Raw genomic sequence first — 27,977 nt, forward strand, 5'->3', positions numbered from 1 at the left:
CATAGTCAACAGCCTGTAAAAAAAAGAGCTGAAAAGGCAGAACTTCAATTCCTAGTCAGAAGAACCAGAATTATATTTCTGCACTGTAACATCCTGAGCACAGCTGCTGTGTCAGGTCAGCTAGGGAGCCTTGGGTCATCAAGGGTGTGTTAAGAAGAAAGGATCTTCCAGTGACATACACACTTCCTAATGTAAAGTTGTACTGCCAAAATGTTGAGGATTCATCTTATCACACAGTGTAAACTATTTTTATCTACTTCTAGATCCAGTGTCCAGGAAGATGGCAGGGAATAAATGTTGGGGATTGTGTGTTAAAGTGCCAACTCCTGCTGCCTTCTTCACATCTTCTTCCTCTCTCCTACAGGAGACTTCACTCCTGTTACATAGAGATGTCTGTCTCAAAGCAGTTGGAAGGCAAGGCTTCAAACCTCTGTCCTACACGTTCCTCTCAGACCTCAGTGTTCTCCAACCTCAGTTTCCACACAGTGGTAGGGGTTCTAAGTTCCTGCATAGGCACTGTGTGAAATTCAGTGTGACACTGATTAAGAACACAGACTGATGGAACCATGTCCAATTCCTTGCTGGCCCACCTAGGGAGCCACGTAACTAGTCTGACTCCTTCTGTCTGTAGATTATACATCACATCTTACACTGTGCCTTATGAGATGATGCTCACAACATCGTTAACAAGGGTAGAATGTCAGGATACAGGTGAGTATGATGCTGTTTCAGGGGCCCCTCTGGCCTGTGAGCTGTGTATGAAAGTTCCCAAAAAGGAATCATACTTTACACTGAACTTTCCATAAGACTATCAACTGACTAGAACTTCAGTAGTGACTGTGAGAAGGTTGGAATGTTGCAGGTTCAGAATATCTTAGGCTGTCTTTAGCCCCCTTAGTAAGTATTCTTTGCCCACCTCTGTGTCTGCTCTAACATTCTTGTGAATTTAGGTAAAACCTTTTGGTATTCATAGACCACTAATGTTCACCAATCCAAATACTAAGAATGTCAGCAGCATCTGAGACCTATAGCAGAGACCTCGCTCTACTTTCTGCCATCTGCCCACCTGATGCTTCCACCAATGTATTTGAAAAGTGTCTTGATTTTTTTGTTTTCTTTGTTCTGTTATGATAAAAAACAAACTTCATAAAACTGTTACTACATTAGAACATGGAACTTAGGGTAAATTCCCAAACCATGGTCACTCTTATTTGGCTACAAATAAACTTTTATGTACTTTAAGGTGAATTTTGTATTTCTTGCCACTCAGGAATGGGAAAAGCTAGACAGTGTGTCCCTCTGACCCATAGGGAATGTTCCCCTGAGTTGTTCAACAAGCACAGTTCTTGCTATATAAACATAGTAGTGTTTAAGGAACTTACTAACCCACAGGCAAGCACAATCCAAAGGTAAGACTCCCCTGGACGCTGTCAAGACCAACAAGGCAGAGCCCTTATGCACTGAAGTCAAGAAAACAACTAGCAAGGCTAGATGTAGGCTGTGTTCCTTCAGAAGCCAGATCTAAGAGGAAGGTCAGATTGTCAGGACAGACAGTAACTGAGACCATTCTAAGGGTGTGGCTGCCTACATGTAAAAGGCTTGTTCCATAACCTAAAGAGTTGCATGTCCCTATAGCATACCAAGCAAGGCCAGAGTAACATCAGGCCACAGTGTATCCTAAAGATCTATCATGACTACAATGTCAGTGCAAATGATGCATCTTCCTAAGAATCATCACAACTCTGCAAGTCCCTAGAAGTCTCCCAGCTAACTCCACACCCTGTTCTAAAGTTAAGGTCAATTAATTCCACCCTAAACAGTCTAGCATCCCAGCTTATATACCCCTTCAGCTGATCTTCACTTCTTTTATGTCTAGAGGCTCAAAATTCCCTGCTTTCCTTCTACTGAGGATTTCTGGGCACCCATCTTGTATCTGAGACCACGCCAAGTCCTCATGCTCAAAACTGAGGACAGTCCAATACAGAAGTAATTAGAGCTATGAACTAACAAATTTTAAATGTCTTCATAAAGGCAGATGAGAAACACAAGACACAGTTGCTTAAGCCTCAGCAGGACTAGGGGCCACAGTAGAGGCCTAGCCTCTCCAATCAGCACACCTGCCACTCACTGCCTTGTTGCTTCTCCCTCCAAGTCAGTGTCCTTATCACTGACTTCAAAGATGAGTCACTACAATACAATCTAGCAAAAATAACCTTTGCTGGTGCTGTAGACCGAACTGTATCCCCCAAAATGGATACAGTATGATACATTTGGAAAAGGGCCTTTTGGGGGTGACCAAGTACTGATGAGGTCATGGCCTCATAATGGGATTAGTGTCCTTATGATAGAACATACCAGAGACCTGGCTTTCCCCCATCTCTGCCATGAGAGGACGCAGCAAGAAGGCAGCTGCATAAGCCACGAGGAGAGCCTGAATTGACTGACATCTTGATCCTGGACTTCTCAACCACCAACCTGAGAGAAAATAAATATCTATGGTTTTAGTCACCCCATCTATGACAGTCTGTCATGGCCATCTGATCTGAATGATACACTGGTCCACAAGAAGGATGTGCTTAATTTGTGAAGTATATATCTCTAAAAATAATATAATAAAGTCAACAACAAAATCATCATTCTTGTTCATAAACCCCAGTAAAAAGCATTCAATGCAAGGTGATGACCTGTTTATTCAACACTCCTAGTCCATAGGTCCCTACCTTCCCAACATAGTAGCCTTTGTAGAAAGGGGCACTTGAGAAGTTGCATCTTGCTGTGTATTCTGATAGTCGCTATAGCCCCTGTGTCCGCTGTTATATTTATCCTTTTAAGACAAAACCCTAGAGCTGAGGGAATAGGCCACGGTAGAGGTAGAGTGCTTGCCTAGCATGCAAGAGGTCCTGGGTCCTATTTCCAGTACTACAAAAAAAAAAGTTACACAAAATGAAACAAATGTCAACACTCTAAAATCCAACAGTACCTCTCCAGCTGTGCTCAAAATAGACAAGACAAGCCAGGTGTAGTGGCACACGCCTTTAATCCCACTTGGGAGGCAGAGGCAGGCAGATCTCTATGAGTTCGAGGCCAACCTGGTCTCCATTAGCGAATCCAGGCCAGCTATGGCTACAAGGAGACTTTGTCTCAAAAAGACCAAAAAAAAAAAAAAAAAAAAGCAGACAAGACAAAACCAATGCTGACCATAGGAACACAGGCTTCAAGTATCTTCTGCTCTGACCCTCGAAAGAGGCAGGCAACCAGTCTCACTTCTCTTTTCTCTTTATCCATATACCCAATTAATAGTGTTTTCTTGTGTTCTAAATGTCCAATTCTAGCAAGTATTTCATGCAATTGAGCACTGTGGATAGACCCCAGAATTGCAAACGGAGTATATTATGAGCTGGGCACTCAGAGGCTGTCCCACAGTGATATGCTCCTGAAGAATTCGTCATCATGAAGGAAAAAGGAAGAGAAACACATTGTTCAGGTTTTCAGTGACAGCACAGCCACGTGGGGAGCTGCTGGCAAAAACAGCAAGCCAACTCTATGCTTCCAAAGTCAAAGACCACACAGAACTCTGGGCTCCTGAGAAGGACAAACATTCTTGGGTGTGTGTTTCTGAAATGTAACGGGCTGTACAGAACAGATTTCAGTCACACAAACCAAAAAGTCAGTGTGCCAAGGCTCAAGCACAGGCATCTGGATATGGTCCAGGAGCCTAAGTTATGTTGCAAAATAACTGATGGGATATATTTTTATTTTAATAACTTGTTGGACATCTTACATAATCCTTTAACTCATTTTTGCTACAAAATAGGTTTATTTTTGTACAAGGAACTGTAGCAAACTTATGCCAGATTCTCAGGAACAACCACAGATACTAACAATTCTACTTTACCATCTTCAAAACACAGACCCTGGGTTTCAATGATTTCTGGAGGCCTCATTTGTGAGACAAATTAGAAATCCATTCTTTGTTTGTTTATTTGATTTTTTAGGGCTGTTTTGGAAAAAAAAAAGCAGTAATAGTTGTTTTGTCAATAAACAAACAAAAAAGATCACTCAATTAATGGGACAATCCCAGAGGCAGCACAGCAGTACTAAGATAATCACTTTGGCTTCCACCAGCATGTAAAATCTCACCCTGCTGTTTGAGACAGGACACCATAATAAAACCAAGTGGGACATGGGCAATGCCACTGCCACAGCTGGTCTATGAGGGTGCTCAGAGAAGAGGACACTTCCCACAAGAAGTGATCTCATTGATGAGAGCCCTCAGCTCAGACTGTGGCGTCCACATCACCATCCCACCAAAGCACCAAGTCTCAGAGCACATATGAGGCTGTATTTGTTACTTTTCTTGTTGTTATGACAAAATAATTGAAAAAAGAAACTCAAAGAGAAGGGCTTATTTTGACTCAGTTTGAGGGTAACAGTCCATCATGGTGAGGAAGGTATGTTGGCCAGATCCACTCTAGCTGCGGTGGCAGGAGCATGAAGCAGCTGTTCACATTGTGTCCACAGTCAGGAAGCAGAGAGAGATGAATGCCGCTGCTCAGCTCACTTGCCCCTTTTTAATTCAGTCCAGGAGCCCATCCCACGGAATGTTGCTGCCCACATCCAGAATGAGCCCTCCATTTGTAGCTAAATCTCTCTGGAAGTCCCCTCAGAGGCACCTCAGAGGTCTGTTTCTATGGTGATTCTAAATACAGGTGGGTTGACAGTGAAGAATAATCTTCACAGAGGCTGTCTCCTCAATAAATAAAACTGTGAGAGTAATGTGCCAACCAAAGTAGCCAAAACCTTTGACACACAAAAAACCCCTTACCAACCGGGGTAGACTACATCATACTGCCTGTCCTGTCTCTTCTTCCCTTCTGGTGACAGCACAGAGATCCTCATGGGAAGTATGTCCTCTCTCTCATTCTTGGTCCATGTGACTCCAGTAAGTCTGCTCCTAGGAGAGCACCTCAGAATATGCTCACATCTGTCCACTCAGAGAGAGCGTCTGTTGACCAGAAACTGATCCACATTAGGTAGCCATCCCATCCAGCACTTCTGCTGGATTTCCCAATGATGAGACATAACTGGGCCACCACCTTGAGTGGGACCTGCTAGAGAATAAAACCAGCATGAGGCAGGTGGGCTGAGGGGCTCCGAAGAAGAGAAGTACCTCAGGCACATCGGCAGCTCTTTAGGACGTCGAAGCACCAAGCTTGGCTAACTAAATCTGGTTTGAAATGTCTTTTAAAGATGAAAGAATTCTGGAAAATAACCTTATTACCCTGATCTCTCTCTCTCTCTCTCTCTCTCTCTCTCTCTCTCTCTCTCTCTCTCCTGCCCTCTCTCTCTCAATGTTAAATTTAAAAAGCTCACTCTCTCTCTCTCTCTCTCTCTCTCTCTCTCTCTCTCCTCTCTCTCTCTCTCCTTTCTCACATACTCACAGTCAATAAAATATCAAGCACTTCCACCATACCTTCAGAAGAATCTCACTACTAATATGGATAGAAATTAGTCACCTCACTAATATTTTAGATCTTAGCATAACTTTTAGTAACAAACATACTATTTTTTCCTACATATTCCTATGGTAAAGTTTAACTTATAAATTAGGCACAGTAAGAAATAAGCAATAATTATTAGTAAAAACAGAGCAATTACAACAGCATACTGTGATAAAATTTAACTAAAATATTAATTGTTTATTTCTGGAAAATTTAACTTAATGTTTTCAGACCTCATTGACCCTGAGTAGATGAAGCTACAGAAGGCAAAGCTGTGGGTAAGGGGACCACTGCTTATATAGCTCAACATTAGAAGATTTGTCTGCAGTTTAAATAAAACATGTATGTGTATTTAGCTCAATTGTCATTAAAAAAGGCATCTGACCTAAGTGATGGTGTGACTCATGATGACATAAGTGTTCTCAGCATTAGAAGGTGTTCTTAGTAGTGGGAAATACAGTTTCCATTTTTATTCCTCTATGTGGTCACTGCTCAGATCATCTTAAGTCACTGTTTAACTGCTTTTAAACAGTCCTCAGGTCCAGGATGGTGGTGATGATAGTAACAGCTGGCATTTCCTGCCATGTCCTCTGAGGTGCTAAATGAAACAGTCACATACATCTCATTGACACACAATGCTTCTGTGAGGTAGGGGCCATCATTCATGTTTTACAGATAAGGAAGTCAAAAGTAAGAGGATGAGTAGCACGTGTGAAGTCACACACAACCAAGTGAATGTATGCAAACCAACATACTTATAAATTAATAGACAATACTTTAAGGAACACAACACAAAATACAACATATAATCTAGAAATATATTCTCTTTAAATTTTTTATACTTTATTATAAACTACAGGACCAAAAAAAGCTAGGAAACATAAATAAACAGGATGTTAAACACTTAGTACTTTACAAGGCTGGGGGAGATGACTCAGTGGGTAAAGTGCTTGCTGCACAAGCCTGAGGACCCAAGGTCAGATCTTCACAATTCACATAAGAAGCCAGGCATGCTGGCTCACATGTATAAGCCAGCATGAGAGGGTTGCAATGGAGTCAAGAGAATCACAGGGGTTGCGGGGAAAGGTGTCATCGGCTAGTCTAGCCAAAAAGGCAATCTCAAAGCTCAGTGGGAGACCCTATCTCAAATAAAATGGAGTATGATAGAGGCAGAGACCCAACATCAATCTCTGACAGTCACATGTGCACACATTGACAAGCACACACCACACAAAATACACACACACATACACACACACACAAAGTAAAAGTACAATTTTTCCACACATATATAAATGCAAATAATATAGAAATTATAATACAATTAAGATTACCATCTATTATTTACTTTTAAAAAGTTACTACAAATAAAAATAAAACCATATCACTTTAATTGGTAAGCTATTAAAATACATCGTATGTACAAGCCACATGAAGTGGCACAAGACTGTAATCTCAGCTACTCAGGAAGCTGAGGCAGGTGGTTAACCAGCACAGGAGTTCAAGACCAGCTGGAACAACATACCAAGTTCCTGTCTCGAAAAAAAATAGTGTATATATAAACCATTGTGGTTTTGTTTTGTCGTTGTTGGACACTTAGAGTCCTTTTGTCTTTATAAACAACACTGCAAGATAGTTTCTTCTTGGCATTGTTTGTAATTTTGATTACTTTCTTAAAACCAATGAGCACACTTGAATTACTGACTCACAATTTATACACTTCACCACCACCATAAATGGGGCATTGATTTACAGTCCCACCAACAGGAAACAAGCAGACTTTGCAAGTGGCCTAAGATTATCATGCTGTTCAATCATTGCCAAGATGACCAGCAAAAGTACATGTGTTTCAACTTCTATTTCATATTATTAATGAATCTAAATGTGGTTTTATGAGATTACTTTTTATTACTTTTTGAATTGTCTGTTTCTGTATTTTTAAAAAAGTGTTCCACTTGGGTTTCTCTTCCTCTGTTTTACATATATACACTTCCTCCTTACAAAATTTTATCTATACAACTGAAGTCATAATTGAATCCAAATTGTATTTTAAATGTCTCTTATTGACCACAATTGGGTCTGTCTTTAATATGACATTTTGTTTCCTCATGCATAAAATTCAACCCACTTGTAAGAATTATTTGTATATACAGATTTAGTTCTACAGCTTCTTTTTTGCTGCCTATTTGCCCAACTTTTTCTTTTTATTTGAGTTGTTACTATTTCATTGAGGGGAAGGTGTTACAGATGTCTCTATTATTTGTTGTCCTACCAACTTGGAGGTTATTATATGCACTAACTATTAATCTAGAAATAGTATCGTGAACACTATAGCAAAAGGTCAGTAGTCTTGAACCACACAGATTGTCCTCTGGCCATCCCATACAGCATATGATGTTGTTATTGATGGTCAAAGCACATCTGTTTCTATTATTGTGTTCGTTGTTTTCTTTGCCAATCACTCTTCTCTGTGTCTGAGAATTCCCAATGAGATTACATCTCATCTTCTATACAAGTAGATCCTTTTGAAATTCCTTTAATAGGACCTCCAATTCTCTCAATTTAACTTTATGAAAATGTTTTCATTTCTCTGTCATTCCTAAAAGATAAACTGTCAAAGTATAGGGCTTAGAAATTTAGCCCAGTGGTAGAATACTTGGCTAGCAAGTGGAAGGCCCTGAACTTTTTACCTAAGCACAGGAAAGCAAAACAAAAACAATATCTAAATACAGAATTCTAGGTTTACAATTGTTTTCAACAAGTGTGTAGAAAGTATTCTACTGTCTTCTGGCTTATCACTGTTGTGAAATTGTTTATCAGTCTAACCCATTCCCACCTGTTGTTACCACTCTCAAGATTCTCTGTCTTTAGTATTTGCTAGTTTTAGTATTTGCTGGTTCAGATGCCTTTTATTTATCTTGCTTAAGATTTGTTATAGCTCCTGAGTCTAAATGTTTTCATTTCATTTCTGTTGCTGTGACAAAAATACCCTTAGGGAAGAAAGGGGTTTGTTTCAGCTCACAATTCCAGGTTACAGTCCATCATTGTGGCGAAGTCAAGACAGGAACTTCAAACAGCTCATCACATCACATCCACAGTCAAGAACAGAGAGAAACAAATGATTACATGGCGCTTGCTTGCTGCTCAGTTTGGTTTCTCTACTCCCACAGAGTTCCAGATCCCCTGCCTAGGAGCGGTGCCACCCAAAGTGGGCTGGGTCTTCTGACATTAACTAACCTAAATAAGACAAAGTCCCACAGACATGCCCACAGGCTAACCTGACGTAGACAATCCTTCATCCAGGCTCTCTTCCCAGGTTATTCTAGGCTATGTAAAGTTGACAATGAAAACTAAACATCACATGAACTAAAGCTGAATGACTCTTTGGTTCTAGAAAATTACCAGCCTCTTCAAATGTTTCTTGCCCTGTTCTCACTTTCTTTGATGAGAACTCTATGTAAGGAGGTCTCATCTCTTTGTCTGTTACTCTTTTTATAATTCAATAAAAGTTTATTTCTCATTTATATCATGGTATAGCTCAGCTGAGATATATATTCAATGGTGCTTTTCTGCAAGAGGAACCAGATATTCTTCTGGTATCTGCCTCCTATGGCTCCAATATTCCCCAGTGTTGACACAGAAACCCCTACTGCACCATATCACGTCAACAGAGCTAAGTTATGATAGAAAGTAAGGAACTTAGTACAGCTAAGCCTATGAGTGTAGAAACGCCTTCTGCCCATTGTTATTTGGATAAGTCCTAGAGCAGAACCGAGCTACGAGGACACTGCAATTATCTGAAGCATTGTCTTCCGTAATTTCCAATTCTGTCACTGTGCTGAATTCTCTATTATTTCTTTTTATCTATCTATCTATCTATCTATCTATCTATCTATCTATCTATCTATCTATCATCACCTACCTACCTACCTACCTACCTACCATCTGACAGAGTCTCCTATATCCCAGGCTGGCTTTGAACTCTATGTAGCCAGAGATGACCCTGACCTTCTGATCCTCCTGACTCTAGCTCTTAAGTGCTAGGGTTACAGACATGCAGCTGGCCTAGTTTATGTGGTGCTAGGGATTAAATCCAGGATTGTGAGCATCCTAGGTAGCCACTCTTCCAATTAAGCTATAACCCTCAGGTCCTCTGAAATTTCCTCCACTATTTCTAAATCATCAATTTTCTACTCATCTGTGCTTAGGACTTAATATGTCATTGGTTTACTAGATTTGTTTATTTTTTATTGTTATAATTTCTTGACAATCCACTTAGATTAAATGACAACCAGCCTTAACTAAAGACCAGAGGCTTGTACCTAATTTTTCTAAGCTGTGTAAGGCCCAAGGTGGCATGAATTACCCTAGGGAAAAGGTGCACTTTCCCCAAAATAAATGATGAGACTGGATGCTCAAAGTTCCAAGCTGGAAGAGGTTAGTTAGGTGGTTTAATTTGATGGAGGAAATGATTCAGTAAGATGGGGTTTGCACTCCCCAACACCAGACATTACATCAGAGGTTCAATGTTGTTCAAAACCAATGAATAATAGGATAAGATAACCTTGTTTGTGTTATAGGATACATTTTATGGTGATTTATTTTTGCCAGTTTAATACTGTGACCATAGCTTTCCTTGCATTTGCGTTGGCTTGACATACCACTACCAACCCTTCCATCTTTAATTTGGATCACTTCTTTCAAGATATAAACAGTAGCACCTAACGGCACAGATGGCTTTTATTGTTCCATCCAACTAGTGAACATGTTTTTTAAAGGAAAAACTTATCTAAGTGATTCTTTTAAAAGTCACCTTTTTCAGTTGAAAATAACAGAATGAACACGTGACTTCATCTGTCCTTCCCAGCACCCCATTAATGACAGGAAAAGAATTCTAATTTCGAATGCCAGTGAGCTGGCCCCTGAGCAGAGAGGTAGGGGAGTCTTAAAAACCTAAAATCTCCCAGAAGTGATCAAGGAGCTAGAATAGAAAAATGAGAGAAGACAAAAGATGGAGATCAAGCCAGGATTCCAGTTAATAGAATTCTAAAAAGAGAACAGGAATTTATTTTTCATTATTCAACCTGAAAGTCAGAGTTTCTAGACTGACCATGCCAATGAGTACACAGTAAAGGACAGACAGCAGACCCTGGACCTAAAGTCCTGGGGTTCAGTGGCGGAGTCACCTCAGAGGGAAGAGCAACCACTAGCCCTAACCTTCATCAGTAGCACAGATGCTACAAGGCAGCAGAGAGAAGTATCCTTGAACATGCCATAGCCACCAGTCGGAAATCTGGCATTCCAGAACCACTTACCAACCCGGCAAGAGTAGGGGCAAAATAGAGACACTACCAAACAGGCAAAGGCCCAGGTCTTCTTGGGCAGCATCTACAACAGACTCAGCAAAATGAGAAAGTCAACTGCAGAAGAGCAAGACACCTGATCCAGGAGCCTCCAATGTTCTCCAGTAGAGGGTGAGTCAAGGAGTGGGTGAAGTCTGTCAAAAGTCTGGGATCTGCAGGTCTTCACCTGAGCAAATGGAGGAAAGTCTCTAACCATATAACTGTGAATGTTGTCAAAATGTAACTAAATATCCATGAGTGACTGACTCCTTACCCTAAATCATCAGCATGGAGCACACAGCAGGTCACCTACCCAAGGCTACCCCTGACAAGGCTGCTCCCCCAAGGACATCCCCAGATTGGTGACCTGGAGAATGAAGGCTCAGCTCTGTCCAGTTGTGCCAAGGACAGCTGACAACCAGGGTGTTGTTGTTCACTTTCATGAGAAAAATAAAATTCTAGCCAGATGACTGAATATCAGCCTGGTCAATGAGTGTTTTTCTTTCTCTTCCCTTTAGGTGATTAGGAATCTGCAATTGGAAAACAATCCAAGTACGCATTTCCTGCTACCTGATGATAAAGGGCAGCACACATTTGCTCAATCCTTGCTCAGTGCCAGGCACTGCTCTACATGCATTATGTGTTTGTCACGTTGCATTCTTACAGCAGTCCTCCAACATGTGGATTCTTCATGAGGAAAAACCATATTATTTTTCTTTTTCTATTACAATACAGACAGAAAATGAGGCCCAGAAAGGTGAAATTACTTACCCAAGTGGCAGAAATGGGGTTCCACCCCAGAAATGGTTTTGTTCTCCCCACCACATCTCACCGACTCTCAGGACAGAGGCACACCATTTTTATTGGCATGAATATAAATACATTATCTTTTCCTATGTTCATAATGTATAATCATATGCTCATAAGAACATCTTTTAACCAAAAAGAGAATATAATAGAAGAACTCTAAAGACAGATCCAAAACATGGTCTGTGGTGTGAGATGACAGAATTGGGAGACTCAAAGAAACAGGTAGATGGTTGACTGGAGGAGGGTGTGGGGGCATCATGCATCTCGGCTGCCAGTCCCCTGTAGCTCCAGGCTCTCCACATAGACACTCTTCATTAACTTCTTCTGGGCTCTTACTCCATCTCTCATCCTAAGATCACTGGTGAAAGTCTTACACTGGAGATTGCACAGCAAAGCATGCCTGCCCTCTAGAGCCACCCCGCTTACCCACAGACAGATAATCATTACACTTATCTCCCCAAATACCCTAAGATTCCCTGAGAATCAGGACCTTGACTATTCAGCTTTTACTCCCTGAACTTTCCCATATCAGAGGTGCTTTTGTGACCAATCCTTCAGGGTGTAGCTGAGCAAACGGAAGCCCAGGGAGTAAAGGTGCAGGTGTCTCTGAGCACAGGGCAGGCCCATGGACACTCAGTCACAGTCAAGGCTAGCCCTGAGAGCTGACCCTTCCTACCCTTTCCTGCTGCCAGATAAAGGGCTGATTCCTGTACTCATATCTTCTCAGTACCATTCATTAGTTAAACCCACTTCCTTTCTGCCCTCACCTTGTTCAGGGAAAGTCAGTGTGACAGCAGCAAGAGGGAACACTTTGGATCAGGTGAACAGGTTCCAAGTCTCAGTTCCCTAGCCACGTCTCCATTTTCTCATCTGCACCTGACCACCACAGAATCTGCTGAGGTCAGGAACACAGAAGCTCTGAACCAAGGGAATGAGTCCATTGGCTGAGAGCATAGCACTGGCTTAGCATGACCCTTTCCTGTGAGGACCTGAAGTGTGCTTTCTGGACCACCACTGCCACTGTCACCACCACCACCAGCTGCAACAGCGCATAGAAACATGTCAGAAAGTCAAATCTATTGCAACCCCCAGCCCCACCCTACTGACTCAGGACCTTGGAAGTGGAGCAGTCCTTTATGTTGAACTAACCTTTTTGGCACTTCTGAGTATGGTCAGGCTTGTGAATCCCTGATATATGAACATCACACCCCAGGTTCTGTACAGAAAAGGGCTCATCTCCAGTGCTGAACATTCTTGTGGAGGATGAGGGGAAGACACTGCTTCTAGAATGTCAAGACTTAAAGGCAGGGACTGAGCTTTGCTTGGTGATCAGTGTACACACTCAGCACCACAGGCTGGGATTAACAAAGGGCAGATCGCTAATAAGTATATTTATTATTATATATTAATAATAAATGTATTGACTATAAGAATGATAAACGTGAACAAACCTGAACAAAAAGGCACTTGTCCTAACTCCTAGTGTTACACAGAACCCAGCCAAGACTCAGCAGAGAGGGCCAGGTGAAGAGGTGGAAGGAGATGGGACACAAGTGCCTGCAGGGGCTACTTCATGCCAGGTACAGCCCTGGACTATCCACAGAGGATTCATACATAGTAGGTATCCAGAGCATGCAGGGGGAGTAGGAAGGCAAAGCATCCTTGGGCCATGATTGTGTGTCCTTACAGGCACAGGGAGAAGTGAGGAGGGGATACCAGAACACCACAGATCTGGACCAGCACCCTGGGGACAGCAGAAGTAGGGCCCTGAGGATCTCCCTGCAATGAGCATAGAGGAAGAGTGCTCAGAGAGGGTCAGCTGGTGATCTGCACATGCCCAGCAGCCCCAGAGTGTCAAGGAAAGGCCATGCTTCTTACGTCACCAGGGAGCCCCTCTCAGCAATAGCTCTTTTGGTTCTGATTCCAATCCACGTCATGTGCCATGCCGCTGTGACAGCACTGGGAGGAGCAACACAAACACTGGAAAATCAAACTCTGTAATCTTCAACACAACTGTACTTCCATCACTGTGACAAACTACTTGAGAAAATCAACTTAAGGAGGAAAGGCTTCCAAGGCTGCTCCATAGCAGAGAGCCAGTAGTAGAGCAGAGTTGCTTACTTTATTACAGACATGAAGCAGAGAGAGACCAGAAACAGCAGAGGCTCCAGTATCCCCTCAAGGACATGCCCCAATGACCTTCCTTCCACCTCCTAAAGGTTCCACCACTTCCCAGCAGCACCACAGTCTGGGGCCAACCCTTCAACATAAAGGTGGACAAACTACAGCTGGGGGTGGGGTCTGGTTGGAAGAAGGGGGGAAGAAAGAGGGAAGGAGGAGTATTAAAAGAGGGAAAGAGAGCAAAATTCCAAGAATGGAAAGCTCAGCAAATTTCTCCAGGCAAATTATATCCCAAATTGGATTTTTTTTTTATATGAAGCAGAGTAAAACATGAACTTGCTTCTAAGAAAAAATTAAAGGAAGTAGGGAATTAAGTTTCCAAAATAGACACAAATACTCATCTAAACTTGGATATGCACCAGCACCCAAGAATGGGACAGATCCCAGGATAATTACTGCTTCCTGACGATCCCATTGTTAATCACAGCATGTTTCAGGTTTTCCACAGGAGCAACAGCTTACCTGAAAGGCCTTTCAAATGGTATGTCAGGAAAGTTGATAATTAAACCCTTCAGCTCTCTGTTGACTTTATTAAAGATATGGTAATCTTGGCATAGTTAACTCATAATATTCTGTTTATCAAATGAAATTGATATTTAGTTTAGAGAAGTGTTAACCCTATAGTCTTAGGTTAAAATGCCCCGACACCTGTACTCTACAAAGCATATTTCTACTTATGGTGAGTAGTGCCCAAGAGGTCACCTTTCCTTAGCCTGGTCTCCCTATGACCTTGATGTTGTCACTCAAAGAGTGTCAAAAATAACCTTGTGATACAACAGCAGTTGAGTGAGTTGTGTGCTGTTCCTTTATTTAACACTTAAAATTTGAAGAGAGAAGAGAGAGAAACAGAGACAGAGACAGAGACAGAGAGAGAGAGAGAGAGAGAGAGAGAGAGAGAGCGCACAACCCCACTGTAATTGTGAAGAAATATTGGGCAAAGTCAGTTGAAAGCCATTCCTCAAAATAACCATACTTGCAGAATTAAAGGAAACATCATAACTTAATGGGGTTTGTAATCCTGGATTAAGTCAGAAAATAATTGTGTGATGAGGACTAATTGTCAGACTATGAATATGATACAACACTGTTAGGTTCATGACAGCTTTCTCACTAGGGCCACGGATGGTGGGAGAATGTCATCCTTAGGACATACTGAAGTTCTCAGAGTTACAAAGTGCATCCTGCCTGCTGTTTGTTCTCAAGTGGTGCAGAAACTCATAAGCCATCAACACCAGCAGATGGGGATGTGAGCAACAGACAAAGGCTCTCTGCACCATCCTGAAACTTTTCTGTGTGTCTGTGGGCATGAAGTCATCGCAAACAAAAACATTTTCTCTTCATTGGTTTGGAACTTGGGGAACTTGGAGATCCCCCAAATTCATTCATTCATCCAATAGACATTCATTATGCACCAATTATACATCAGGCAGAAAGGAAGCAAGGGAGGGAAGGAAGGGAAAAGAAACAAAAGAAAAAGTCAAGTTCAGCCTACAGAGGGTAGTTTTTGACAAATCCACTTCTGAACTCAAGATGACTCAAACTTGAGATTTCTCCCAAGCCTCTATCAAGCCACACCCTACACCTCCACAAGGTCAATAGGGAGAAAATGATGTGCCACTCACCCACCTGATGGCTGAACAAGGAGCTTGCTGCGTGCTCTTTCCTCTCCCATCCTCTCTTCAATTGGTTTCACCTCCAAAATATCTTGAGACTCCATCACCTCTTTCCATGTCCACTATTACCTAGCCCAGGCCTGGTAAGGGGACCTGCCAGCAGATCTCCTCACCTGACCTACCTGTGACCACCAAGCATGCCCCTCACTCAGTTGCACAGAGATCTTTTCAAAAGCACCTCTGGGTACCACTCATCCCTGTGCATGCACTTCAATGGCTTCCTCATACATTAGGAAACAAAGGCCCTCTTCTCTCAACATACCTTTTTTAATGATGTCCCGTGCATGAGACCACTTAATAAATGGCCAACCACCAGTCACACAGTAAAGCTCCGTGAAAGCAGAAGCCACGCCTGGGTTTGCACACCACTGTGAGTACATAGTTGGCATTCAGTTCATATTTGTTTAATTAGGTGGATAGGCAATTAAAATAATTACTGTCTGGCCTCAGCCAATGAATGAAGTGTGGTGTCATTAGCAGCCACAGAGACCAACGGGAGTAGAGACATGGGCTTTGCAGTCTGTGGGACCCCACAGACCCAGCAGGCAGCTGGAAACAGACCTGCCCTTCAAAATGTTGACTAGGAAAAGACAAACACTCTGGTCAGGGCAGTGCTGCAGACCTCTAAGCCATTCCCTTAACTTTCTTCCTTTGCCTGCAGGAAAGAGTGGAGAGGGTCCACATCTCTGCTCACCATGGACAGTCATCATTTGAATAAATTTGCATAAACCTGTCCCAAGGCTGCTTGCTATAGGGACTGGCTGAATACATACCACGTGCAGCCAGCCTGTTTCAGCAGCATCTTTCATTTGCCTAGCTCCCAGCACAGTGCCCTCTACTCAGAAAAGAGGGGCGTATTCAGGGAGGCTGGCTGAACTGAATTGGAAGTTTTCTGGTGTGAAATGCTTAAAAAAGAAAAAAAAAAAAAAAAACAGAGAACACAAGAACACAGCTGTGATCCTTGATCACATTCATTCATTTTATTCTTTGGGGGACTTGGAATCCATCAAGCATATCAAATTATGGCAAATGATTCCAGACTATGCCTCATTTCAAACTGCTGATGCGATAGAATCAACAATGCTGTTCTAAAAACGAGAAGAAAACTTCTTGCACTTCTGTTGTTTCATATTTAAATTAACTTCCATGATGGATTCATAACTATCCCAAAAGTATTATTGTAAACGAGGAATGGTTGTGCACACCTGTAATTGTAGCACTCAGGAGGCCGAGGTAGAAAGATTGAGAATCCAAAGCCAGCTTGGGCCACAAAGCAAAACTCTATTTTAAAACAAGGGCTGGGGAGGCATCACCTTGCTTTCAAAGTTGTCATGTTTTCTAAACACATTTCATAGAAAGCTCCTTTATGGATCACACACCCTGATGGAACCTAGGTTCCTTTTCTAGTTGTCACTGTTCAGAGGCTCATGACAAGTTTTACCGCTGTAGGTCAGAGCTTATCAACCTCAGCTCTAATGGTGAATGAGGCTGGAAAATTCTGTATGAAGTGGTCACCCTGTGCCCTAGAGCGTGTTAAATAACATCCTGGCTTCAACCACAGATACTTTATCACCCCAACCCAGGAGCTGTTACAACCAGAAATGTCTCTAGGCCTTGCAAATGTCCACAGCTGAGATGTACCCAGTGAACACACCTGTAGCCCCTGGGTCCATGTTTCTAACTGACTCAGAGGAATATCCAAGAATAAAATAATACGTTTTGTATAACTATGAATATTAAATACTGAGGACATAAATTAACTTTAGGCTTCCTGCTGTTTTCCTCAAAGTATGGAACTACACTCCTTCTTGTGGTTAATTTTGTCAATTGATTCAATTAAGAAACACCTAGGGTGGGCCAGTGAGATGGTTCATTGGGTAAAAGTACTTACTATGTAACCTCAGTGTCCTGAATTCCATCCCAGGAACCCACATACAGGTAGAAGGAGAGACCAATTCCACAAAGTTGTTCTCTGACCTTTTATGGAATGGGTGTGCCTGCACACACACACACACACACACACACACACACACACAATTATAATACAATGTTTTAAATTAAATAAAAAAGAAACATCTAGGGCATTAGTGAAGTACGCCTATAGTATATCTGTAAAGACCCTTTGGGGGGGATTAACTGGAGAAGTCCCATCCATGAATGTGGGTGGAACCATCCCACGGGCTGGGGTCGCTGACTGAATAAAAAGGGAAAAAGGAAAAAGCCAGCTGAGCACCTGCATCCAATCTCTCCTTCCCAATCTACCCAGATATGAGCAGGCAGCCTTCCACTCCTGAAGCCGTGTCTTCCCTGACATGATGGATTGAACTCTGTCAAACTGTAAGCCAAAACAAATGCTTCCTGTTAGATATTTCATCACAGCAATTTAAAAAATCTACTGCATGCATGCCTCAGCGTCTTACACAGGGCAATTACACCCCTTCTCTGGCCTCCCTTCAATCAGGTGACAATCAGAGCAATTTGAAGTTTAAGGTAAAAACAGGCAGGAAATTGCCTGACTCACCAGGCCCGAGAGGCTCTGCTGGATAAAGTGGGTCCCAAAGAGTCCCACTGAGTATCTAAAATCACGAGGAACACCCTCTTCTTTGGCCCCACTTCGCTTGCCCAGCTAAGATCCACAGTTAATGTCCCTGAGAAGCTCCTAGATGTACCCAGAGTGTTTGGTCTCAGCTCAGGCCACCCTCCCTGATGCTCCCACCCTGGGCATGGCATCCTGATTCCTCCAGGCCATCCTGCCTTCCAGTCCTTCCTTCTGCTACTCATGCCTGGAGAGACAAATAGGCAGGTGTCCAGTCCTGTCCACAGCTGAGACCCACTGTAGAAGGCAAGCAGGGATCTTAAACAAAAATCAAGCAAGTCATCCTGTTATTAATACCTCCTGAATCCATATCATTTATGGTTCAAACATGCTGTCTAGGTCACAAAGCATAGGCAGTAAGGGCAAGAAATCTCACTCTGGCTCTCTAAGCCCTAGGAGTATATGATCTAGCAGTTGTGGCTGGTGACACTGTGTTTGTGCTCCTGTGTATTTTCCAAATTTTTATATCTACCTGTATTTTTACCACATTCAGGGAAAAGTAAGTAGTTAAGATGAAGAAAGCAGATCACACCTCTGAAGAGTTAGGAGTTGGGCTTCAGCTGCTCTAGAAACACAGCCCAAGCAGGTAAAGGCTGCCTGGGTTCCCCAAGCTGGAACCGCCTGCCTGTTAACATTTTGGCATTTTTGTGAATGTGTATGAAAGGTGGTCAGACAGTCTCTCGGCAGCCACAGGGCTGCACTCATTTGCAAAGCCTCAGCACCAGCTGTAGAGGCAATGCGTCCAGCCTGGCCCTGGCTGCTACCTGGGTCCTGACACCCTGTGGGTCAGGGCAACTCCAAACCAGCCAGGAGAAGCCACCAGGAGAGAGTCGTCTCCAAGAGGACCACAGGAGGGCTTTCCAAGGGTCCTTCCACTCCAGCTGCCAGCCTCCCCTCCTCCTGGGGAGAACTGTATGTTTTGTGAGCTGCAAGATTTCTTGCCTTATTATATAAAGTCTAGTGGAACTGGTTGGGGTAGGGATTATCTTGATAGGATGTTCACACTGAAATCAAGTTGCCAGAAAAAAGTCAGAGCATAAAGTACACATCTCAAAGACCCACATGTACAAGGCGGATGCTTTCTTTTCTTCAAGGCAGGCATATAGTTTCACCACATGTGAAACTATAAGACAATTTCCTCTGATGTCTATCCACTAACACCTGGCCACCTTTCAGGCACAGTCACAAAAATGCCAAAATGTTAACAGGCAGGAGGTTCCAGCGTGGGGAACCCAGGCAGTCTTTTTCTGATTGGGCTGTTTCTAGAGCAGCTGGGAGGCAATACAGCAGGAGATTTACTAAGTGGACAAGGGCTCTTCCTGCCATTCTGGGCTTCCAGTCAGGCCAGGGACATGGCACCCCCTCACCCAACCACACAATCCATTTAATTCCAGGTGAGGGAGAGCACTTAGCAGTGCTCTGGATGGGGCCACTGCTGGGACACTTTACCTAGATAAAGGTCTCCCTAATGTAGCAAGAGTTCACACTGAGGCCTGAGGGGATAGAACTGGGATAGGAAAATGGTCGGGTGTGGAAGGGAGGGAGTGAAGAAAGGATGCTGAGGTGTTCCTTACTTCAGCAGCTGGAAGGAGCCTGATGAGAAATGGGAAATGACATTTATCCTTGAAACGAAAAGTCTCAAGTGGAATCTAACTACCAGCCCAACAGGCTCTCAGAGTTCTGTTGGGGAAACCTCACGGCCTTGCCACAAAGCACATTCCTCTAGAACGTCCAACTACAGGACATCCTTGTTTATATTACACACCAGCACAAGTCTGAGATCATATGCATAGAGGAAATGAGTGAATAAGTGGTTCTGGAAAATAGGCAGAAACTGTCTCCCTATGACCTTGTGTTATACTGCAGCTCGGTAAGACAAGCAATAAAGCAGTGAGCGGAAGCACTGTTTTGGAACTAAGGTATTCAGTCAAAATGCTCTGCATTCTGTGACCTCACTTACCTGAGGGAAGCACTGAGGGACCTGGTGATAGGCTGCCTAACATCTCTGTTATATCTCTAGCCAGATGTCCGGGCCTCCTCCATAACTCCACTGACCCTCCCTATACAAGTGTCCCATCCTGAAGCCTCCAGGATGCCCCAGTGGTCACCTGCATTTTGCTGTCCCCCAGCATCTCATCCACTCAGTTCTTAGGACTGAAGCCTAGGACTCACCCTTCACCTCATCCCCCAACGCTTTACATAAAGTCAGAACGACTCCACTCTAAACAGGACATGCCCTGGTCAGCTGCAAAGAAGGACAGGGATGTGACTAGGGCCCAGAGTTATTCAACATAGTATCTTTGCCCTATATACATCTATCTCACCTCCAACTCTGAACCCTCTGATTGGCTTCTGGCAGCTCCCTTCAACCTGCTCTCCCACAACAGCCAGGGTGAGCACCTGAATGAGCTCACCAGACCATGCCTCTCCACGCTCAATACCTTTTAACAACTTTGTATTACTTTTAGAATTACATCAGAACCTCAACTCAAGAGCCAGGTCTTCCAAGGTCTGCCTCTACCCACCTCCAGTCTCTCTCTCTTCCTTTGCTTTGCTCGCCATTTTCTAGCCATGCTGCCCTTTCTAGGGGCTCCAACCTGCCAGGCTCTTCCTCACCACAGGGGCCTGGAAGTAAAGGCATGCTTCTCCACTCCTCCTTCCATTGTTCAGAGCCTGACTTAAAGGTCAGCTCATCCAGCTGGACAGAGAGCTCAGTGGTTAAGAGCACTGGCTGCTCTTGCAGAGGACCCAGGTTCAATTCCCAGCACCCACATGGCAGCTAACAACCATCTGTAACTCCAGTTCCAGGGGATCTGAAGCCACCTTCTGTTCTACGTGGGAACTGCACAAAGGTGCACTTACATACATGCAGGTAATACACTCACACACATAAATAAAAATAATAACTGTGGTGAGTCACCTGTCCTCTTGATCAAGGAGGCCGTGAAGACACCACAAGATGGACTTGAATAAGTGTCCAGTCTACAAAGAGGAGGGTCAACTCAGAAGAAACATTTCCTCCATGCTTCCAAGTAAAGCCAGCCACAGCTGAGTGGGACCTTTGACTTATCTTCACATAAATGGAACTGGTAAAAGAAAGGAGCCAGGGGCTCCTCCCAAGCCCATGTGACCCCTAAGGAACAGATCCTCCAACAACCGGAAGAGTAAATATAAATTGGCTTATTTGGGCCAACTATATGGTCTTAAACACCCAAAAGGAAAGCATAACCAAAGATTAAAGTGATCAGTATATTTCTTTAAGAGTTCAAGGGATTACACTTCCCAGACATTAGGCTTAAGTCCATGTAAAATGTTTAGACAATTATTTCTCATTGATGATTTTGTTCCTAAGCAGAAAGTGCTGCTCAGATGTTAAGACTTCACATCTTGGTCTACAATACTGTAGTGCCCACCTGTAGCTAAGGGAGACAACCAGCTATTGTTCTAACATGATGGATAAATTTGTTTTCTCCCCCTATTTAGTGGGAGATAACCCATTATTCTAAAATGATAGCTAAATTTGTTTTCTCCCCCTATCTAAAAGCCTTTGAGAGGGAACCAACATTGATTCTAACCACTCCAATAGCTATCAAAGTGCTTGAAAATAAACCCTGAGTCCATCACTCTCGAATCCAGCCTTGGCAGACAAAAGAAAAATGAGGAAGAACCCAATAGAGGGATGCTTTTGGAAACTCTTGTCAAGAAATCCCAATGGACTCTGATATAAACATTTGAAATTTGCCCTGTTCTGACTTTTTTCTGGTTCCCTGTCTAGAATTTGTAATAAACAAAATTTTTTGTAAAAGTCAGCTCTTTACACAGATTTTCAACTGCCTTCATGGGCTTTGACCAACCCTCTAATCTAATCAGGCCCGTTGCTTATTTTCTCTCAGGGTATCATTCCTTCACAGCATTGACACATTTATTATCATAGTTATTTCATTGTTCCAATGCTACTTGAGGCGGACAGCTTACAAGCACAGTGTGCATCTCTCAAAAGCTTTAAGTCCACCTCACCTTCTCATGTGCCCTGGTGATCCCCAAAAGCACTAAAGAGACCACCACTTAATGATCCCCACACATCCACAAGTCTGTCCACCCCGCCATCCCCAACACCAGCTCAAAAGGGTCCTTCTAAAATTCTCTGTTGGGGCTGGACAGATGGCTCAGTGGCTAACAACACTAGCTGCTCTTGCAGAGGACCAGGGTTTGGTTTCCAGTACCCACATGGTGGCTAGCAACCATTGTGACTCCAGTTCCAGGGGATCTGATGCCTTCTCTGGCCTTCAAGGATACTGCACTTACAGGTACACTTACATACTTGCAGGTAAAACACTCATACAAATAAAATAAAAATAAATAAAATTTTAAAATTTAACTCTCCATAGGTCAACGTGTCCCTCTTCAAAAAGCCCAGTTTCGGAAGCCATCCCCCTATTAGACTACCTGTGGGTCCCCATTATGACATGTATACACCTAGTCAACATTCATTTTATTCCACTGGTTTTTACAATTTTAATTTTTTTGTTGTGTGTGTGTTATGTGTGTGTGAGTATGTATGTGTCTTGTATGTGTGTGGTGTGTACCCCCATACATGTGCACAGAGGTCAGAGGAGGACATTGGGTGTCCTGTACTATCACCCTCCACCTTATTCCCATGAGACAGAGTCTCTCACTAAATTTGAAGCTGGGTTAGCATTCAGCAAACTCCAGCAATTCTCTTGCCTCCCCACCCCACAACAGCATTGGGGTTACAGGCATGCATGACCATGCCTGTCTTTTTACACGGTTACTGGAGATTTCAACTCGGGTCTTCATGCTTGCACAGCAAGCACACTCTCACCCATTGGCCCAGCTCTATAATCCTTATTCTGCCTTTTTAAAAATAAGGTTAGTCAACTTATACATCTCTATGAGTCTCCAAACTCCCTAAAGAGACATTCTTCCTCATTACTCTGCATCTTCCAGAGTGCTTGACACACCAAAGATATTCAAGATTATGGAATCATTCCAAATGCCCTTCCATTTAGAGTAACATGCTCAGACAATCTTCCTGTTCTCTATAATCAATTCCAAATTAAAATGCCAAAGAGGGGAGGTTGTAATACTTGATTCCAGAAAAAAGTGGACTTCCAAATCTCTTAAAACATACCTTTCCATTCCTTTAAAATATGCAAGCTATATTAACTACTCTTCTAGTTGCTGTGACAGAATACCTGACCAAAGCACTGTTAAAAGTTTTATTTTGCCTCATAGGTTAGGTGGATACAGCCCATTATGATGGGGGAAATACTGGGGCACAAGCATGTGGCAGCTGATCACACTGATCTTCAGTTAGGAAGCAGAGCAAGATAAATGCTGGTCCTCAGCTCCCTTCCTCCTTTTTATTAAGCTTGGGACCCTGGTGCACAGGATGGCATTGCCCACATTCAGAGTAGGTTTTCCCTCCTCAGTTACACCTCTCTAGATATATCCTCACAGATATGCTGGGAGGTGGATCTCCTTTCAAGTGATTCTAACCCTGTCAGGTTAAGAATCAAGATTAACCATCACAAGTCTTATTAATTACTCTTCAAAACTCATTTCAGAGAATGTCTGAGTAATGTATTACTCTAATGACTGCTCTGAATGAGTGTGAACCTAACTTCTTTGTGCTGAAATTACAAAAGATTAAGATGGAACCACAGCTCTGGGTAAAAGCCTCTTTTAAACTGCGCCATGTCAGTAGCAGACACCCTCTAATGCTTGTGGCTAATGCATGCCTGAAATTTTCTATAAAAATTAGAAATGCTTAAATATCATTCAAAAAGATGGTCTTTCTCAATCTAGAACTCTCTCTTTCTCTCTAAAACTCTCTCTAGAACTCTCTTCTCTATTCCAGGGGATGAGTGCATCATCCCTGCTCAAAAACAACAGAGAAAATTCAGCCAATACAACAGTACAGGATCAGTAAGGAGTGGAATTGACCTACAAGTAGCAAGGTGTCAAGGGCAATAGAAATACCGCCAGTTCCTTCCTCCCTCCTCCAGACCTCTCAACCCTTAGGGTAACTGCTAGAATTCTAACCTAAATCTGAAACAGGAGACCTAGGAGGATCAGAGTCTGAAGCCGGATCATATCAATTGAATAACATGAGGTGAGAAGACACATCTTCATCCACCATAACTGAAGCCCCAGAATGCTACCACTGTATCACAGCATAGTATCTTTGCAAAAGTGCTGCTGGAGTGCAGTGGACAGCTGGGGAATAAAGGAGCAAACAGGTGAGTATGAGAGGTGGCCATGGTACCCTGAGTGCAGATCAGCAACAGAAATAAATTCTGTGCTTCTCAGTCCATCTAGCTGTGTTTACCAAGAGCTCATTCTGTGCAAAGCAACATCTAGGGTGAGGTGGAGGTAGGAGTCCAAAGAAATGCTGCGTGACTTCTGCTCATGAGAGTGGGTAGCCCAGCCAGGTGCCACACTTCTTTTTGTTGTAAATCTCCCATACAACCTGAAATCTCTCTCATTGGTTCAAGTGCTTAGCCATATACCTTGAGTCTAAATCCTCATCCTCAAAGAAGCTGATGGCTCACAAGAGGCCAAACCAAGACATCCCCACAGACCTGCATGCCATCACAGGTCACCAGTTAAAGAAATGAATAGGCAATCGCTTGAGAAATTCTCGCTAAACTCAAAGTCTCTGGTATCTCTGTCTGTCGACTGAGAAAAGACTTGGACTTGGCTGTCTGTCAAGCTGACCAGGTGGTGACTGACAACGCATCTTCCAACCAAGTCTCATGGCCCTCCCGGTAGCACACTGGCTGACTAACCCATATCTATTTCACATAGCACACAGATCAAGGTGACAAACAAAATCGTTTTCAACAGTGATGTAATGGTAGATGGATTATGTAAATCACCAGAGTTTATTCTTTTTCCCAATATAAGCCTATTCTGAACTATTACCTTCATTTAATTTCCTTTGCTTTTTCTAATCTCATTACAGTTAAAGTTACTATTTTTCTGTTGATTTCTAAGTAGCTGAAAAGGTTGAATTACTTCAGCTGTAAATAAACTGGCACAGCCTTGTTTTCAAGCCAGTCATCTTCCTACTCAGTGTTCCAGACAGGGACTCCACACCTGCTCTTCTAGGACTCTGATTCTGTTAATGAACCTTCTTTGGAATTACCAGCCTCTTCACTTCCATGGCCCCATGGCACCTGCCTCTGTGTCTCCTCAGTTTCATCTGCTCTTACCCCAAGTCTAACCAGGGCCAGATCTGAACTCTACCTGCCTACTGGCACTTTCTTTCCCCTTTATTCAAACCACTGCTGTGAAGTCTGACCTCGCCAACACCTGCCTGCTTTCAGTGAAGCCTCCCGCTCTCTAGTCTTGCTATCTTCTATGTTACCTGGACATGCATGACAAATTAACCTTTCAGGAAACCAACGATAAGTGGTTTCTCTGTTCAGTGCCACTAAAGACCCTCTCTTATATGGAAAGAGAAATTCCATAGTCCTTAAGGTTCAAGGCCCTTTAAACCTAGCCACATGAGTGCAATTCAATGCTCTCTGTTCTCTGACACCTCACTCACTGGCCTCCAGCCCAGCTTAGAGCATGCCCATCATGAATACATGACTTTTGCCTGCAATGCTTCTCAGCCTCCATCTGCACACTCATCCAGCGAAAATGTCCAATGCTCCAAGCCTTCCCTGACCAACTTGGATGAGGGGATCTTTCATTCCTAACTCTGATAATATTCTTCTAAGCACTGTGGTTGTTCATCCTAATGAACAACCAATGGGTCTACACCCCAACACATGATTCCTCCACTGGGACTTTCCTGAGGGCTGGGCTCTGTGACTGTCCCTGCCTCAATCCACAGCGACCTCCCTAGCACCCTCCAGGCCCACGGCAGTCAGTAGAAGACCTAAAACTTGGCAGCAGTCCCATGCCCCATACTCACACCTTTGCAGCGCACCACAGAACTTTATCAGCGACAATGGGGTTCTCCTGCTACAGGTCCACAACAAGCCAACACTCCCACTCGCTCATGAACTCCTTCCATTTTTCGAAACTGCCTGCATGAGCACCATGGTCACAGGCAGCACTCTGGGGGCCGCCAGCCCCACAGACAGCCTGCTCCCCGCTACCTTATTACCATGTGGGCTTTTCGTGTCCAAGAAGGACTGGGAAACACAGTGGCCAGGTGTAACCTGCGAGGAGGACCAGCGCAGGGGAGGCGGGGCCGGCAGGGGTGAATCCCGGGAGTTCTGCCCTGTTGAATCCCAGCTCCAAACTTTTCCCTCGGTCGGCGTGACACCTTGCACCCGTCAGCCCCTCTGGTTCTGGAGCCAGCCGGCCAGCTTAGCATCACGGGCAGCAGTGACCGGGCCGGTGGGACGAGGTTGGGCACGGTTTGGGAAGGAGGATGCCGCGGCGTGCGCGGATGCTGATGCTGCCCCCGCCGGGTGGCGGCCGCTCCCCATTCCCAGGCTGCCTGGCTCCGCGCCCCGCGGGCGTCCGATGCGGCCGGCTGGGTTGGGCCTGCGACGGGGCCGCTACTCACCGGGAGGGTTGACGGCAGCTGGGGTTGCCATCTTGCCGGGAGGGACCGGCGCGCCGAGCGGAGGCGGGGACGGGGACCCGACGCGGGCCAGCGCAGCCGCGGCCGCGCCACACAAAGGACGGTGCGGGCGGTGCTCCCCGCGCTCCCGCGCTCTCCGAGCGCCTGGCGCTCCTGCCCGCGCTGCTCCCCGCGCCCCGCGCGCTCCCCGCTCCTCCGCGCGCGCCCGGCTCCTCCCTCCCCCGGCCTCCCCCTCCCGGTTCAGCCTTTGTGGCGCGGTGGGGAGCGCCCGGCCCGCTGCTCCCGGGTCCGAGCCGTAGCACCGCGAGACTTGGGGCTGCGGGCCGGGGACCCCCTCGGGCCCATGCAGGTGCCTGTGCTGTCCCGGCTGGGGGTTCCGCGCACCCCATCTCCGCGCTCGCTGCGGGCCCCGGGTGTCCGGGACGCATCGCTGAGGGGCGCTGTGCCCTAGCGACAGAGCGAGCGACCCATTTGGATGCTGAAGACAGCCGGCCTCAGAAACAAAGACACCCCAGTGCTGCCACTTAGCATGCCAGGGCCGCGCCGCTGGGCTCGCGGGCTCGCGGCTCCCGAGCCAGAGCCGCGGTGGGGTGCAGAGGGAAAGGCGCCCAGATATGCCCAAGGCCACCCTCCGAGGTGGGCGCAAAGCTTCCGCATACCCGGGCCCAGGGATGGCTTTGAGGAAGGCGCCCAGTTCTGCCCTCCTTCGGGCCATGGCTACAGGCAGTGTTTCTCACTGAGGTCCTTGCGAAGACCTTATTCACATGGCAAAGTGTGTGTGTGTGTGTGTGTGTGTGTGTGTGTGTGTGTGTGTGTGTGTGTGTGTTGGGAGGTGGGGTAAGTAGGTTTTTAATGATCTCATCTGAGTATCCAGGTGAAGTTAGGGTGCAAGGAACTTGGGAGCTATTTTCCAGCCAGTCACTGGGATTCCTAAGAATACAACCAACAATAGATGCCCTGAAAAAGTGAGATTGGAAGGCAAGAGCAGAACGCAGTATGGCCTCTGATACATGCTATTTCCAATCCCTCCACAGAATCATGGGATAGGATAGGGAAACAGTTCTTGGGGTGTGTTTTCAAATCAGCATTGTCTTAGAGGGAGTATTTGTCTCTCCTGATCTAATAGTTTATCAGCTGGACAAATGTTAAGAGTTTGCTGTGTTCGCAGCACAGATGGGGTGTTGAGGGACACAGGAGTCCTGACCTTCCGGGCTTCTAAACTGGGAGTGGGGGGGGGGGGGGGGGAGGAAGGACACAGGACACTTGTTGCCTTAGGGGCAGTGGCTCCTGAAAGCCTAAACAGAA

General features: G+C 44.5%; 1 protein-coding gene across 1 annotated transcript in view; it reads right to left on the minus strand.

The window, feature by feature from the left end:
• Window positions 1-26,865, minus strand: part of Arnt2 (aryl hydrocarbon receptor nuclear translocator 2) — a 175,434-nt gene extending 148,569 nt beyond the window's left edge. Inside the window, exon 1 of the mRNA XM_008853403.2 lies at window positions 26,655-26,865. Within this exon, the coding sequence (XP_008851625.1) occupies window positions 26,655-26,685 (31 nt within the window). The 5' untranslated portion in view covers window positions 26,686-26,865. The remainder of the gene's footprint in view (window positions 1-26,654) is intronic.
• Between the last annotated feature and the right edge of the window lie 1,112 nt (window positions 26,866-27,977).

The sequence above is a fragment of the Nannospalax galili genome, unplaced genomic scaffold (assembly GCF_000622305.1).
Source record: "Nannospalax galili isolate Female #2095 unplaced genomic scaffold, S.galili_v1.0 scaffold627, whole genome shotgun sequence".
Lineage (NCBI taxonomy): Eukaryota > Metazoa > Chordata > Mammalia > Rodentia > Spalacidae > Nannospalax > Nannospalax galili.